The 17570-nt window shown below is 37.6% G+C and overlaps 1 protein-coding gene across 2 annotated transcripts; it reads right to left on the bottom strand.

Annotated features, from left to right (window-relative positions):
• Window positions 1-141: 141 nt before the first annotated feature.
• Window positions 142-17122, bottom strand: ATP6V0A2 (ATPase H+ transporting V0 subunit a2). 2 transcript variants are annotated; one of them, XM_035340391.1, is made up of 20 exons: window positions 16959-17122; window positions 15781-15859; window positions 14489-14586; window positions 14011-14148; window positions 13398-13498; window positions 12613-12739; window positions 11533-11615; window positions 11095-11188; window positions 10551-10763; window positions 9971-10121; window positions 9048-9187; window positions 7926-8083; window positions 6386-6476; window positions 6035-6153; window positions 5377-5587; window positions 4726-4845; window positions 4342-4461; window positions 3004-3121; window positions 2241-2412; window positions 142-1333 (listed from the first exon to the last, which is right to left on the bottom strand). In XM_035340391.1, the coding sequence occupies exons 1-20, from the start codon at window positions 17073-17075 to the stop codon at window positions 1231-1233; spliced, it is 2553 nt and encodes an 850-aa protein (XP_035196282.1). In that variant the 5' UTR covers window positions 17076-17122; the 3' UTR covers window positions 142-1230. The 2 variants fall into 2 exon arrangements, with proteins under 2 accessions (XP_035196282.1, XP_035196283.1); XM_035340392.1 differs by lacking the exon at window positions 15781-15859 and having other exon boundaries at window positions 16959-17061.
• Window positions 17123-17570: the final 448 nt, after the last annotated feature.

Below are 17570 nucleotides of genomic sequence, written 5' to 3'. Positions count from 1 at the left end.
CCCCGTTCCCGCCCAACGGCCGCCTCGCGCCCGGCCCCGTTCCCGCCTGATGGCGTTTACCTCAGCCCCCGCCGCCCGGTGGGTTCTGCGTGAGGCACGGCCAGGGCCTAAATGGCTACGTAGGGATGTAAGGGCCGGCTCTGAACAACGTAAAGAGTGTTTTATTCGGAATTAGTATGAAATAAGTGCAAATTTTAACTGGCACGGTTATTAAACAGTATGGCAATATCTCCCTTTCACAGCTGTTAAGCGTTATGGCAATATCCCCATTGTTACACATGGAAAAAAAAAAGGACCCCTTTGCAGCCTCCCCCCATCCCGCTGTGTAAAAACAGTTTCGGTTCATCATGAGACCAACCAGACTTTCCTGTCACGGGGTAGCCAAACATAAGCACATCTGATTTTAAGACCCATTCTTCATTCTGGGTGAGAAACTTGTTCATAGGAGTAGAAACTTTCCACATGACGATGCCACATTGCATAAAAAGCTTTTAGACAATGCAAACTTTTTCTGAAGCTTTTACCCATCAAGATCACTGCAGGTGCTTTACAGATGACCAGCAGGTATCACAAAATTCTTCACTATAGAGAAGTAATAATGCTGATACTTCAAGTCCCCACGCCTAGTCCTGCTTCCTTCTGTACCACTGACTGTGGCTTCTGAGATATTAAAGTAGTAGTAATTCAGGGCAGAACTCTGAACATAAAGTTAACATTTTCAGTGCAATTTTAAATACGGCCAAAGAAGAGCACGTCATGTTACTATGTACAAGTTTATATTATGTTATCCTTCTGGAATAAATACTGAAAACAGACGCTGCTTCTGTTGCATTGCTAAATTGTTCCCAACGTACATGAGATGGTAGCCTGCTTAAGTATATATGAGTAGTAATGAATGTTGAATATGAAGAAAGTCTTTCAGATAACTTAGGAATAATTAATTGGTCAAGAAAATAAACAGCTTTAACAACAACAACAAAAAAAAGCCTACACTGGTTTTAGGACAAGCAGTAACACTTTTTTTTAAGAATAAAATTAATTTACAACATTAGTTTAAAAAGAAAAATGTACAGTTTATACCTATACTTTACAAGATGCTCCAAATTTTTTATGTAGTTCTATGGGAGGTATATATTACAAAATTATTTGGCTGCATTATAAGGCAATCAGTGAAAAACACTGTCCTACTAGAACAGACAATCCCAAACACTTCTGCTGACAGCAACCAAACTATGCCATATCATCTTTATTAAAATGTAAAGAAATGTGCTTAAAAGAGAAGGGCGTAAACTTGTATCCTCCACCAGTGTAGAATTTGTTCTGAAATTCCACCCTGAAACAAGATAAAAAAAAGAATCTGGATATTAATCCAAAATGACTGATTGTCAAACAACAGAACTGTACAACACAAGAAACCAAATGAAACCAATCCTAATCACATCACTTAGGATTTCTGCGCAGCTACCTATCCTTCTTATCACAGTCACAGGCAAATTTGATGTTTCTCAAGAGACTCAAACATACAGACATTCTGCTGTTACGGCTCATATCTCAGTTCTGTCTTATTAATTTGTTTTTGAGTTAGTTGCAGTTAATTGTTTTGCAAAGCTACGGTATCATGATGACAATACTTAGCAATGCAAATAGCTCCATATCATGTGTTTTTATTCTAAATGTCTGCCTTTTCTTACATTGGAAATTTTACCAAGTCTCAAACTAAGTCCCTGAACCCACTCTAACATGTGGAGCTCACGATGTTGAGACTAAAAAGGATTAAAATATTTAAGTGTTGGCAGTTGCACTTTAGCAAGTTTTGCTCACTAATACAATGTTCTGAGCCAAATAAATAAAATAGACCAAATCCATCCAGTGATTTGGCCAGATGGAAATTCAAAATGTTTAAAGTGACTAACATTCTACAGTATGAAAAGCTAAAATACTCTAAGTCAAATGTCCTCATTCATAGTTCAAATAATAATCAACTCAAGGTGGTAGAGGTCAATATACACCATAAGCGAATATAACATTTGAATGCACTGAAAATATTCCAGAGGAGTATTCCCATTCAACTAACAAGCCAATTATTTGATGCAATTAGATCAAATCTGTTAAAATAACATTAGACTATTAAAATTTTACACTTATTAAAAATTCACCTAATACTTTGAAACAAAAATTCCTCTAAAGAAGCCAATATACACTGCAGTGAAGTAATTATAAAATGGTGAGTTAAAACTTACCAGTGAAGTCGTATAGCATGGAGAAAAGCAGAAAGCCCCTCCATTACCAAAAGAATACAAACGGTTAGCACAGCAAAAAAGGCTAGAACGGGGACTAGCAGTAAGACACCATATGTTGTATCCACGCGAAGACCCACTCTCATCACCATTTGCCACAGAACTTCTGATAATTCTGAAAAAAAAAAAAAACTTTAATAATTCATGTTGATAATGCACACATCCTCCAAGTGAGCTTCTCTACTTGACCTGTATTGTAACTTAACCAGGATTACAGGATCTGCTAAACATGGGAAGTACAACCAACTCCCTACACTACCCCATATTTTTTTTTCCTTTTCCTTCAAGAAATACTTGAAGGTACATCTCAGTTTCAAAATAAGGTCTACTGTTGGCAACATTTTGCACTATGATAGTATGACTTCAGCAAATCGTAAATATCTTTCAAACTGGTCAATTAATGGAAGGTAAAAAAATGGTTCTGTGGATGCTGATAGACTATTATGTAACATTGTACCCAGATAAATCAACCTTCACACAGCCAAGAACAATCAATGAAAAATGTTACTAGGTTTCAAACAGTAAGTTATAGCTTTAGTTTTGGGGCCTTCCATAGATGGTTATTAGTTTAAATAGTTTTGTTTGTTTAATTAAGTAAAAGATAATTTCATGGTAGTATTACTTCAACAGGCCAGCCCCCCTCTACCTGGCATTAAAAATCAAAACAGATTTAAAATCAAATCAAAAAAAAAAAAAAAAAACTTACGTGCATGAGCAAGACTTAATGCCCAGAGTCTCAGATATGAGGCTGTATTAGAAATGCATCCGAGACAGTATTCAATGGTATGAATTGCTTGATTCATGAAAACATCTGCAAAATTAAACTAAAATATGAAAATATATTTGTATTCATTTGAGCAACATAGCACAGCATGAAAAAGAAAAACAAAAATATTCAACTGTAAATCTTATTACACAGAAAAGCCATTAAGGGGTAATACACTGACTTCATATCAAATTAAAAAAAAAAAAGCCCCTGGCACATTTAAGATCCTTATTATAGAACAACCACCACCACAAAAATAAAACATGCTATAGTTTTCTAGTTAGTTTCCCCAATTACTTTGTGGACAGAAAGATGTGTGCAAATTTATGTTTTCCACAAGGAATATGATTTAATACTTGAAAAATAAAGGTAGTAAAACCAAACACATCATCAATTCCTGTTCTATTGATATTGTAAGTTTATAATGTCAGTTTTTGAATAGTTAGAACCAGGGTTAATTTTTAGTAATATGAGTGACAGAAGAACAATTACAGTAATAATGTAAAACCTAAATGCATGTGCTTGTTGCTAATAGAGCACCAAGCCTAACACCACTGCAAATTTCATCTACTTTGCAAGAAACTATGACATTTTATTTAAGCAAATAATTCTTCTTTTTCTTCATGTAGCAAGCAAAATTCTACTGCCCCCAGTGAAGTAACTACTACAGGCAGACCACACACTGGGAAACTGAAGCAGTTTCATTGCTTTAAATCTACATTAAATCAGTGGAAACAGTAAATACTTTTAAGGATTTGGCCAAACTAGATAGCAATAATAGCTAAGACTAGGAATTCAACTTATGTCTCCAAACTCCCATTAGAAATAAGCCCTGTCACATCTAATTTTCAACTATAAAAAGAGTTTTCTCTAGGTGAAAAGTCAAGGTTAATTAACAGGAAATTGCACAGTCATCTTCTTTCCTTAATGTTAAGAATCCATAAAAGCATATAGAAAAAAAGTAAAATTTATACTGCTTCTTCAATTGAAAAAAAATAAATACAACACTGTAGTCTGATTCAAATAAAGCCCTCCTCATGTTCTCTGCCACAGATAGATGTGGTTTGCTGTACCACAATCTGAATATACCAACAAATAATGTTAAAATAGCAACAAATAAAAATACATTAATTGCACTCGTGCATCAAGGTCTTTGTAAAGGCTCAGCTGATATTCTTAGAAACTTCCATGGACTCAGTACACAAACCATCTTCTTGATTTTCAACTTCTAATTTGCTTTCAAGGACATACTAATTAGAAATTAAATGAGATAGTTACCTCCTCTTCATCCCCTTCTCTGTGCCCACTGTCTGAATGACTGCTTCCTTCTTCCACATCATTAGATCGCAGCAAAGAGAGTTCTTCTTCACTCTCTTTTCGTATTAGCTTGTAGCCACTCTGCAAAATTGAAATGCATCATGTCTGTTTGCTACGTGGACGCTCAGTGTCAGATTTATGGTTTGTTTAAAGTAGTTGCATGAAGTAACATTCCCAAAGGCAAAAATGACCAGAGTGTAGAGAAACAAAACATTATCATACATTACAGATGAAAATGACCCATGTTGCGTAGAAGCATCTAGTTATGGACATTATTCTGTATGCAATAATATTAGCTGAATTTTTCTATACTGAAGAAATATCTAAATGTATCTCAGTACTCACCCTGTACGTTCTAATGCCTCGTCTTCCACTGTGCAACCAATATAAATAAAGTGGTTTTCCAAAAAGCATTACAGGAACAGAAAGGAAAGCAAGACTCAGTAAAAACCTCTGTAGACCAACCTGTTCACAAGTAGGAAAGAATAAAAATGAGATCAGGTTCCAAAATCAAAGTTAGTAAAAGCCTTTTCATTTTCTTTTAAAAACCTCTTTGAGCAAAATACAAGAAAAATACTACTTATTTCAGTGGACATGTGCTCCAAATGGAAAATGCATGCAAGTATTTACTTAATCAGGCCCTTACATGGGGTTATAGGAATGCAGCACCTTCAGGACTTGGTTCTAAGTTAATGCATGACTGATGTTCAGTGTACTAAGATAATTTACAGTACACAGGAAAGCATCAAAATCACAAGAATATGGCTCTGTTCTCTAGCCTCAACTCTGAACTGGAAGATTTTGTTCTAGAAATGTATTTTTACAAGCACTACATAAAATCTTAAAATTAAGGAATGAAAATATTATTTAATGGTACTGTTTATTCATTTTCCCCTTAGCCTGATACATTCCCCTTCGTAGGGGAACATGACTTGTAAAGCAGTTAACTGCACAGGGAACACAGGATCATCAGAAGCTTGTAAGAACATTACTAACCTGCCCAGTATAAAAGACATCTGTTTCACCACCAGGAAACAGGAACATGTTAATAAACTCAATCAGAATGCTAGGAGCAGATGTAGAGTCCTCTGCAGAGTATGCTAACCACTTAAAGAAGATCATAAACACAAGGTAGCCGAAGATGCACATCATGAATAAGAGTTCAGGAAGAAAAACCAAATAAATATTGTACTTCTTCTTGAAATGTCTGAAAGATGAAAAAGGAAAAAAAAAGTTTTACCAAGAAAGATCAAGGTAAGTATGGGGCCCAAAGATGATTTCAATGAAACAGAACAGTGGTTGCACTTTTATAGAGTAGGATTAAAGTTAGAATAAAAAAAAATAATTTCTTTGTATTCAGTAAAATTTTAACCAGGTATTTCAGTGGAAATCAAGACCATATGAAGCATGCATTTGTATTTAACAAAAAGTAAAATAGATTTATCAGTCACTTCAGATTTTTTGGCATAATACTGACCCATTACCTCATTTATGAGGAAGGAAATCTCCCTGTTACTGTCTTAATACAATTACTATTATTTTTTTTTTTAAACAGGATAATAAATGATCACTTCTCTTACCAGGTTAACTGTTATAACTCAAGACTTGACAAAAAGTATGTAATGATAATATCATCTTAACTTCTTGTACTTACAAGTGGTTAAATACCCCCAATACAACTCCAAATGTCATATGAGCTACTCCAAAAATCACAGACATTTTCATTTTGAAAGAATTTAAAAAACTGAGACGGTTGCTTGCCAAATTCCAGATCTGAGGAAGAAATGAGACAAAACACACATTTCAGAACAACGTAATATAAAAAGAATACTGTTTTATAGTTACATCTTTCGCTGATTCATAAATGAACAAGCTCTTTAAATGGAGAGAAAAAAACAGATTTTTTTTTTCCCCATAGCATGTTTATCTTCCTAATACACATACCAAAATCTAATTTAAAGATGAGTGATCATCACAAAGGATAATTTAAAAGAATAAAACTAACCGGGTCAATTCCAAAGGGATAAGCTCCGTTGTATACACCAGTAACATTTGGATCCAGCGTTAAAAATTGGTTAGACTTCAGATCTTCAAGACTGCAGAGAAAGAAAATCACAATCAGATCTAACATGGTTTAAACATTGTGGTGATATATACTTTGCATTCTGCAGGACACTTCTCCTGTTTTCCATTACAAAAACATTCATCCAGATTCAGCCTACCAAAGGAGAAAGCAACTTCTAAGTACAAAGGATCTGGCTAGTAAAAATAACAACAAAAATCTAGGTTTTGAATCTGTGCTTAATTCACTGTCTTTGAAAGAAAGGTTTCTAGATTTTTTAATTCTGCATTCCCCTAGAATAAAGCTTCATTGTAAAAGCTCCCAATTTGCTTTTACATAAAATTCACTAACTACTCAAAGGACTACATATTCAAATGTAAAAGGGAAAAATAAGGTATAGTTTCCACTGTGACTTCAAACTGTTAATTTAATTTTAACTAAAATTTTATTTTTATTTTTATTAACAAATTACTCACCACCTTTTCACATTTGAATCAAAGTCGGTAGTTTTGACACCACTTTAAGCCACTTCCTGTTTTTGAAATGCAAGCTGTGATCATTTAAATACCAAAAGGCCTTAACACCCTAAAATAACGAGCTTATCCCATTTTATGTGATTCATCAGACCTACTTTTTCACAGCCTACTTTTTTTTTGTGCTACCAAGAAAGGCTGTGCATAGACTAATATTTGCTAGGTAATTAATTTATGTCATTGCTAGTACCTTTACAGTAGATACCAATGCTTCTTGGCTAATTCCAGAACCGTATTTTGTGACAAGTTTCTTCAAAACTTGCCCTGTGTTTTCTATTTCTCTCAAAAACTTTGCTCTATTTATTTTCATTAGTTACAGCAGAACAGTTGTACACTTCTAACACTATAAAAGAAAACTGCTATCAGTAAATAAACATCCTGAACTAATCTGAAGACCACCACAGGAAAAGATGCCAAACACCCTTAAGGAGCTTTAGACACTGAATAAACCCAAGAAATATTGCCTCTAAAATTAATGCATGTGAGCTCTTAGCACCAATAAGAAGATAATTATGCTAGCTGCAGTTTTTAATGACTAGAAGTTCCTAGCTAGCATAGATAGCGTGAGGGTACTGCAACAAAATTTGCTCCAGGAAGAGACTGATTTTCATCTACATCTAATTATAAAAGTCTAGAAAATGTTCTCAGTGACTGAGAACATGACAGCAAGATAACCTTGTAAAGCAGTGTTGGTAAATAAGAGATTAACCTGGCAGAATGACTGAATTATCTATATTCCAATAGTGGTTTTGGAAGAAATTGTGTTCCCTGTTACTTAGCCCTTTACTTAGCCCTTAGCTCGCTAGCTAGTTTAACTAGATAGTTTAACTAGATTTTGCTAGATTTCATTACTACTCTCAATAAAAGGACATCTAAAGGGCCAAAGAGTTATACTGTTGCAGGAAGTAGATTTGCTTTAATGATATAGCAAACAAAGGCATGCTACTCACCGCCAAACCTTCTGCTCAAACATTGCTGAAACATTCCATCCGGAACCAAATATATTTAATGATTTTGAAAAACAATCATTATAGATCAGTCCAGTGTATACAGAAAACAAACCCATCAATAAAATAACGTATCTGCCTTCATATAACATCTTCATTATCTGTAAGGATTGAAAAAAAAAAGAAAACATTCATCATCTGCTATGTAAATAATCGCTATCTACACTTTTCTAAAAGAAACATTTTTTGCCTCACAAAACTTCTAAAAATTAAAAATTCTTGCAAATAGCCTATAAATAGTACAGGGAAAGCCAAGATCTACCAAAATGGAACAAAGACCTCTTCTCTGAGCATGCAAATATGCAATTTGCAAATACCAGCCACTAAATGCTTGAGATTCATCTCTCCACATTTGCAACTTTATGGCAAGTGATTTATTTGCAACTTTATGGCAAGTGATTTATATGCAAAGGCTGCATTAGGACACAGAGCTAGCAGCAAGTATATTCAGAAAGACAACTCTGGTTTCTCTGGTTTAAGGTGAATGCAGAGATTTGAATTCCCCATGCAAGCTCCCATGACACAAACTGAGACTTTTCCCACTGGTATCCTTATACTAATGAATAGTCTTTGTAAGCCACATTTCTTCCCCTGGACTGTTTTTCAAGAAGTTAAGTTAATCTTAATTAAATATAATCCTAATAAGAGATGCAAGTGTTCCTGCTTTCCAAGCCTATGTCATTAAAAGATTAGATAAAATTAAGTTTTATGAATTTCAAACTACAACTCCTTTTCAGAAACAATAAAAGAAGGTAGAATTTGAAAAGCCATTTTCTCCTCAGGTTAGTCACTGTAACCACATTCTGTAAAATTCACACATCGCTAAGTAGCCTTAGCAGAAGAAAAGACAAGCCCCTTCTCTCAATAAAAATAGTAGTTTGTTAAGATTAATCTTAACAGGCATTAATCTTGAGAAACATGGTAATTTTAAACATGGAAAAATCCTAAAACAAAGAAAAAACTGTCTAATATATGTACAAAAAATATTACTTTCCAGAAACACAGTAAGTATTCCATTGAAACTATCTTGCTGGTGGTGGTGAAGTTATTTATAATTTTCTTTACCTCGTCCTGTGATCTTTGTAACCTAGGATGGTTTTCATACAGTATTGTCAGGAGTGCAAAGATGAACATCAGCAGACCATGCCCAAAGTCTCCAAACATAACAGCAAACAAGAAGGGAAAAGTGATGATGGTATAGAGAGCTGAAAAGGCAACATAACAGATTTCAGGCACATAACACAATAGACGATGGTGGTATCTGAATTGTGTGTAAGCAATTAAAGTATTTTAACCTCTCGATTTGTTCAGCTTTAAGTTTGAAAGACATTTCACCCCATGCTAACAGACATCTCAACCACACTATAAACATAACTCAGTTTAAAGCTTGCTTATCTATATGTATTAGACCCTTTAGGAGTGACAACTCCAGAGCTGAGCATCAGCTGACATGACAATTCTAAGGATAATAATATGAACCCAGGAAATAAAAGTTATTTTCCAAAGCTACTTTGACTCTGTAGTATACCTTACATTCTCCTGTACAGCGTGACATGATACTCTCATACTCAAGATAGCTATAAAAATACATGAGGATATTAAACTAACTGGGCTATACAACAAGCAGGATTTTTTTCAAGTGATGAGCTTCACACTTGAGCAAGAACAGTAGCTATTACCAAGTTTTCTTCTTTTCCCTAAGTATTTTTCTTATCCAAGGTAAAGCACATAAAGAAACAACATGTAACTGCTACTGCTGTTTTAATGCTGAAATAACGCACTAAAATTAAATTGCATTTTACTGCTTGGAACACCATTTGTACTTTTCATGAGTGGCTGAAGTTTTAAAACAGCTACTACATAAGCAGAATGGCTGTCACTGTTTTGCCATCACTGGTGTCTAGTTTAGCACAGTATTTAAACACAAAGCCTTACAAGGCAAGCAGTAACGGCAGCACAGCTCAGAGTTCGGATTCTGGAGGACCAACCTGGATTAACTTCTCCATAGTTTCCAACTCCATAAGCATCAACGATATTTTGGAACCCTGAGGTGAATTTATTGGTACGTATCAGAGTTGGAGGGGGTTGTGTTGTTGGGATGGTATTCATGAATGAAGAAATTGTGGCTCCGCTCTTCCTCTAATTACAAACAGAAAGAGAAGATACATTTATATGAAAGCTCAGTTGACAATTTAATCTAAGTGAAAATATTTTCTCTATCAACAGTTTCACTGATCTTGAAACATGCCTGAAGTTAACCTCAAATTTAATGTTTATCCCTTTGCGCCTTAAAAAAATAAAAATTATATTAATCTGTTCCTCTAAAAGCACTAACATACAGCGTTCTAATCCTTACGTTATATGAAATAAGAGATTTTAATAATTTCCTTATAAAAAACTTTAAACAAAGACTCTGTCCATAAAGAATTTGTTTAATATGAGCACTCAGAGACCGAGACCTGCCTGTGACTGACTTTCACTCTATTTTAAATTCTTATTTTCTTTCTTTATGTGTATAATTAGTTGAAGACAGAAGTTCTAACATCTGTGAGCATTCAGCTGACTTACCGAACCTTCCTCCAATGCATGGCGCAAGTTCTGCAGATCAGCCACTGGACACCAAACCTCAGCAATTAAACATTTATTTGTGACATCAAAACTGCACAAGTTGAGTACGTGATAAATGGCTTTCATCTTCTTTACTTGGATAACCCACGTATAGATGGATTCAGATGCTTTACACAAAACTTGGCGTAAGTAATCCTCGGTTTTATATAGCACCTTTGTCCAAGAAGAAAAACAAGAAGCTTCCATTGAAAATGTAGGAACAATTATGTTAACCACAGTAAAGCACCAAGCATTTGTTCAATGATGAACCACGTTTGGAGGAGGCCACAATAAGCACTGCTTTCTGTTGTAGGCAGTGGAATTACCCTAAAGTGTAATAAATACATGCAGCTCCAGACCATGGACACTACATAGGGTCAAGTTCAGATCCAAAGCCACAAGTATTTTAAGAACGTATAAGTGTATTTAATACTGTGATACGTTAAGTGATTTCCTATAGTGCAGTAACCACAGCGAAGGGAATACACTATTACAATCTACTCACAGTACGAAGATCCTGAATACGAACGTTTAGTCCTTCAACAACTGCCGTGCGCTCATCCATGGTATTTGGATAGGGATACACATGACAGTGATAGCTACAGAAACACAGAAGTCTGTACTAAATAACCAAATAAGTAACACAGCCAACACCTAGCCAAATCTGCAACATGCTGCCTAATAACCACAGACCAGATTCAACTGACAGTCACTGTTTTGCCAATACTTAATAAAGACCGCAGATAAAATGACTCCTACATTTATTTGTAGGTGAGATAATTATAAAGCTAGATGCAACTGAGGGGCTAGGAAAAAAAATTTAACTTCAAAACCTTGCACAAAATCAACCTTTCCAAGGCAGGGGAAGAGGAGGAAAACAAAGAAGAAAACAATCCATACATAAAGAAATTATATATATACACATATTAAGTTTGCTTCTTACCAGTCACAAATCTTCTTAACTTTCTGGCCAATTTGTTCACCCCAATAGGACACTAAAAAAACAAACCATTTTGTGGTTTCACCCTGAAAAAAAAAAAAAAAAGGTTAAGTTGATGAAGTTTGTTTTTAACTGACAACTCTCCTGTGCTGTACTTATTCAAATTTGTTATTTTACTGTATAACTAGAAAAGCGTTAGTAGCATTAACATTCCACCATTTAAGAACAAAAAATAAAATTCAACCTAAAATTTCAAAGTTTTTTTTTTTAGTAACAAAAAAGCCTTGAAAAATTTAACTGTTACAAATTAGAACCAAAGCAAAATTTATATTAATATTAGACAGCCATAGCTGCTAATTTACAAAGTGAATTTGTAAGTTTAGAGAAAAATCTTCACAGAAGACTGACTATATTCCAGACTTTTTCCTTAACTATTGAATGAACAAATAAAAGGGTTATTAAAAGGTAATGGCCTGTATAGACCTGGTTAATAAATATCCAAGCAGGCATCTATGCTACGCATTTTGATCAAGGTAGCCAAACAAAGACACAACTATTCCACAATAAAGTCCTGCAATAAAGGACAAGACATATGAGGAGCAGCCAAGGTCACTTGGTTTGTTCAGCTGGAAGAACAGAAGGCTGATGGGAGGCCTCGCGGCAGCCTGCAGCCTCCTCACGAGGGTAGCGGAAGGGCAGGCGCTGAGCTCTGCTCTCCGGGGACAGCGACAGGACTGGAGGGAACAGCATGGAGCTGGGACAGGGGAGGGGCAGGCTGGGTGTTAGGGAAAGGTTCTGCACCCAGAGGGTGGTCGGGCACTGGGACAGTCTCCCACTCACAGTCTGATGCAGTCACAGCCAACCCCTGAACTGCTGGAGTTTGAGAAGTGTTTGGACAACACTTTCAGACACGTGGTTTAATTTTTAGGTAGTGTTGTGTGGAGCCCAGAGTTGGACTCTATCATCCTCGTGGGTCCTTTCTGAGTCAGGATATTCTGTGATTCTGCACTCATCAAGCTGAGCAGCAATTCTTTCAAGTCATACAAAGAGAACAAACAAAAACCAATAGTTACGTTTACTCACTGTATCTGGATCTTCCAGACATTCATCCAACTCTGCATACGTAAGAATCGTATAACCTTTACAGACTCTCCACAGCATTTTTTCAAATGCTTCAACTTTTGCTCGATGAACTAACCCAGATATAAATCTATGAAAAAAAAAAAAAAAGAAAAATAAGTCAAGATCCACAAGTTAAAATCTCAGAGCACATCATCACTCCAGATCGGTCACAAGAATTTAATATCTGTCAACTCTAGAGAAGGAAGCACTACCCTATATAGGAACTAACCAATATATAAAATAAAGATACGATTTCTAATTGGAAAACAGATGGATTGTAGCTCTGAGCAAACAACTAGAATAATGTAATTTCTTTCTACAGTATTAAGGTTCTTAATTTTTTATTTAGTAAGGTACTCTAATAATGACATTGCAGGGAGCTGTTTCCATACATCATTTTAAAGGCAAGTAGGCAATATCATTAAGAATGTTATATTTACCTTTGAAGTAAAGAAAGTACCAAAATTAAGGAAAATTTCTAAATGCTCTAAACACACATACTTGGTCTGATGAAAGCTTTATGACAGTTTTCTTGGTGCAGACCTATTTATCCCTTTAAAGAATCCAGTTTTGTTTCAGAGATGCATTTGGGGCACCCAGTCTAAATAGTTTGGCTCATCTTAAATCACTGGAGTCACACAGCATCCTGTCTCGAGAAACCAGCCTGTTATTTACAGCAGCTCATCCAGCAGTTTTGAAACAGCACACCACGACAACCTGGCATACCTGGACTGAACCATACCTACCCAAGCTTGGCACCCAGTCTATGCATACAGTTGTAATCCACAAACGGCTCGTTTTCCACAGATGGAAATTCTTCGTAATTCATGTGTAAATGGGATTCATACTAGGAAATAAAAGAAAGATCATTCACAGCATTCAGAAAAAAATATTTTAGTTCATTTATTATTCTATAGAAGAAAAGCTAATTAAGTAAATTCTATCAGTAAAACTACAAAAGCATTTCCTGCGTTCAATTCAGACAACAGAGATATCTTGGGATCTCAAGTGAGTCACTCAGCAATTATAGTCACTGTTACAAAGGTTACATGATACATTTTTCAGCACAATTTACATATCAAAATAACACAAACATGACTTCATCTTCTGCTGGCATCAGCAGTAACGTTCAGATGAATCAGAGAAATCACAAAGCTCCTAAGTTTCAGGGCTGCGTATATGCCTAATGCCTGTACAGACAGCACAGGTAGTCGTGAGCCAGGTTCTCTAGGCACCGAACACAAACAATGTACGGTGCTGTAAAGCCCAACAGGAAGTCATGCACTTAACTACAAGCACTAACAGCACGCAACAGAACCATCACATGACACAATTCTAGTCAAACACCGCAAGTAGTACCTCTGCTGTTCTCCTGACAAACGTTTGTGTGACATCCAACATGCACGTGTATTCTGTCAGTTCAAGCAGGTTTTTCCTCAGCTTTTCTTTGTTTTTATTTACTTCCCTCAATTCTGTCTCCAGCTTCTGCAGCTGTTCCTATTACATGAAGTAAAAGCAATACAGAATCGGTTACACCACTTTGGAAACCAGGGGAGGATGAATTTTAAGCAAGTTAATTTGGCTTAACAATAGGAACTTTTCAATTTCTTAATTAACTTCAGCTCCATAGATTTTCTTCCCCAGCCTGCCAAAGATCGCTTTGTATTGAGTACGCTTGATCCTCCACTAGCATCCATTAAGTCTGTTGTTACGACTCTAATCTGTGTCTGAGCTAAGTAAGGCAGGCTTGGAATTAGAACTTGGAATGTGAGGGTGAGACAGCTACCTATATTTTAAACTGAAAACAGTTTGGGCATCTGGAGCGTAACAAAGTTACCTGGATTTCTAAAATGTGTTTCAGCAAGGGCGCAGGAGGAGCAACATCTCCTTCAGGAAGAGGAATATCCGCCTTTTTAATTTCTTGTACTAAATACCCTGGAGAAATAAAAAACAATCGGAAATGAAACTGAAAACTGCACTGTTGATCTTCAGCTGTTATTGAGGGTACTGATCACACTGCAGCATCAGGCCCTAATTATTTTATTAATTTATTTTGGCAACAATACACAAAGAGCCTTCAAAAAGAACACAAAGAAAGGGTAAAGATTAGTGCTCCATGGAGAAAAAGAGCGGCTTATGAAGTGCTAGCAATACAAGACAGAGAGCATTGCTCCCTTGGACGCTTGCAGAAGTAAACTATCTTCAGAGACCACAGACTGAAACTTTCCAACCACAAGCACTTTTTAAGAAGCTTTTGACTTTTCATAATATGTTTTTGTTGCTACTTTCTGCTCCTAATGCCATCTGCACTGATGTGCTGCTCAACAACCCATTTATGGAATAAAAGGTATTCAAACAAGGAGGCTTTAGAAACACTGACAAGGCCTGCAGCTCATGCTGGGTGGTGAGATTGCCACGATAGCTACTGGGATGTTTGGCATGACCAGCACGTGGCTCTGATAAGAGATTCCAATAAAAGAATCCTTCAACAGCGGCTTTTCCTGTGGGTATATTGAAGTAATTTGCATCTTGGCTGTAATGCTCTTCATGTCCTTTCTCTGTTCTTTGACTATCATGTGAAAATTATTAGTAACTTAAAATGTTTTGGAGAGTACTTGGAAATGCAACTCAGTGCTGTTGAACTACATGAGAAATCGGGTTTATCTTTTAAGTCAAGGGAATATCTAGAGTAACATTTCCATTTTCCAAGCAGCCTCGGGGCTGTAGAGTCTATACCTGTAGATGTTTTGGAAACCTCACTGAACACAGCCCCAGACAGCGGGCTCCAGCTCATGCTGCTGGAACAGGAGGAGGGACTAGGTGATCTGAAGAGGTTCCTTCCAACCTAAACAATCCTGTGATACACTCAAAGCTGACCCTATTCGGTATTGCAGTCAAACAAGCCATCTCCAGCTCCAAAGAGAAGAGCTAAAGACTACGTACCTGAGTGCATGCATTTTATTTTTTCACAGGTAGGAAAAATTTGTAAGATTCCAAAACGTTAAAATGGTACACCACCGGGAAAAACAATAAAAGCTCTAGCTGAAACCTCCATTGCAGTTCCTCTAGCAAAGTGAACTTTAATAAAGCCACAGATGAGATGAAAACAGGCATGAAAATAAAGCTCACCAAGTATTCTTTCCATTTCTTCACATTTCTTTACTTCATTCACAAATTTTCTCTGAAATACGCTTACATTTGGGTTGAGCTGAAGGCAGATAAAATGCTTATTAGGTAATGAAACAAAAAAACACCCCTAAAAAACACAACTGTTTCTCTGACTTCATAGAGCCAGTTTTGCACGTACCATGCACTCTTTCTACACAATGCTTTTCAGATAGGAAGCTATTTAGAAAAAAAAAAGAAAGTCTTCAAATAGCAAGGTTTTAGTAAAACAGAATGATTTGAGTAAAAAGAATGAAAGACACTGATAACAAACTAACTCAGTCTACTGGAGAAACCACCCCCATATTATTCCTACAATTTTAAAATACAGCTTAAAGACTTCAAATTAATAAGCACGAACCGATCTATAAACATTTTTTTTTTGCTATGCATTTCCATCAGATCTATTTGAAATGTGAAGCTCTGACCGGATCTTTTTCCACACTTCTCCATGAGCATGCACTGTCTCTGGCTACCCGTTCAACTTTAAAATCAGGACTACTTGAAAATGGTACCAGTGGCCTTTAAACACAACACCCCTGTAATGATTCTTACAGAATCCTCCTACCTGTGGTATTTGCTAACCACCTGTTATTTTTATTTTTGTTTTCCCAGTTTTCCTTGCTAAGATTTTGTAATGTATGTTTATGAATAATACCTGAGAGAAATTCCAAAGTCTCAGTCAGCAAGCAAAGATCATATAATTATGGTGAGACAACGCAGAAACAAAGTTAATTATTGCCCAACCCATCCTCTATTAGCGAGGCACTTGGATTCCTTCAAGGTGAACTGCTGCTCTGGGAGCAGACGTGTTTTACAAACCAGCAGTATGCGATGGTGAAGGAATAAGCTTGTAGAATTTAGATGTTTCCATCAGCCTGTCAGTGGGGTGGGCACATCTCCTGGCTGTGCACCTACAGACCGAGCTCAGGGTGGCTTCAGGTGCATAACAGGCTCTCCACAGGATGCTCCACGAGACCCAGAGGTTACAATACCCGTGTGAGGGGTGGGATCGGGCCCTCCCCCGAGCCTCAGGAAGGCCGCGGCCTTTCCATGGCCCTCCCTCCCCGCCCCACGGAGCCAGGCCCGCACCCGCCGCCCTGCCGGGGGGCACCGGGGGCTGTTTCCACGCCGCTACTCACGTCTCGGAACTCGGCCAGGCCGCGCTCTCCCACCTCGCTGAGGCACTCGTAGGCCGAGCCGCTCTGCAAGAAGAGCTGCGCCAGGCACAGCGGCTCGCCGCGGAACAGCGAGCCCATGGCGGGGCCCGGGAAGGGGACCCGGGGGGGAGTTGGACGGGAAGCTCAGCGGGGCCCGGCTCTGCCCGGCGCTGCGGCGGCCATCGCGGCCCGGCCCGGCGGCAGCGCCCGGCTGCTTCCGGGGGCAGGGCCCCGAGGGGGCCGAGCGGGGAAAGGCGGGGCCTGGGGAGGGGGGGAGCCAAGGAGGTCCACGTGGAAGGGGTGGAAAGGAGAAAATAACGGGCTGAGAGTGGTAAGGGACGCCTCTGAGTCAGGGGAACGTGCCTGCCATGGCCCGGTGGTTAATAACCGCAAGAAAAGCCGTAGGAAACGTGTATTGGGGTGCTGGCAGCTCAGCTCAGAGGGGGCTGCCAAGCAGGTAGCTACCAAATCAAATTACAGCCCCCCCCAAAAAACTGCCTTGTTATTGTCCAAAGGCAGCAATACTCTGTTCATTGTTCCAAAAAGAGGTGTGCATGCCAGGTTTGCGAGGGAAAGCAGCTGTCCTTGACTCTG

This window comes from Oxyura jamaicensis, chromosome 15 (genome assembly GCF_011077185.1).
Source record: "Oxyura jamaicensis isolate SHBP4307 breed ruddy duck chromosome 15, BPBGC_Ojam_1.0, whole genome shotgun sequence".
Lineage (NCBI taxonomy): Eukaryota > Metazoa > Chordata > Aves > Anseriformes > Anatidae > Oxyura > Oxyura jamaicensis.
Note: the sequence above shows the minus strand (reverse complement) of the source record. Positions and strands in the feature narration are given on the sequence as shown.

Bases quoted from the DNA above. Each gene is read 5' to 3' on its own strand.
- ATP6V0A2 (XM_035340391.1), bottom strand. From the start codon at position 17,075: ATGGGCTCGCTGTTCCGCGGCGAGCCGCTGTGCCTGGCGCAGCTCTTC. The intron at 5,588-6,034 runs GTAAGTACAAGA...TTCATCTTTCAG, and splicing joins TTGGGGGTATTTAACCACTT to ACATTTCAAGAAGAAGTACA. The intron at 3,122-4,341 runs GTAACTATCTCA...TTCATATTTTAG, and splicing joins GAGAAGGGGATGAAGAGGAG to TTTAATTTTGCAGATGTTTT.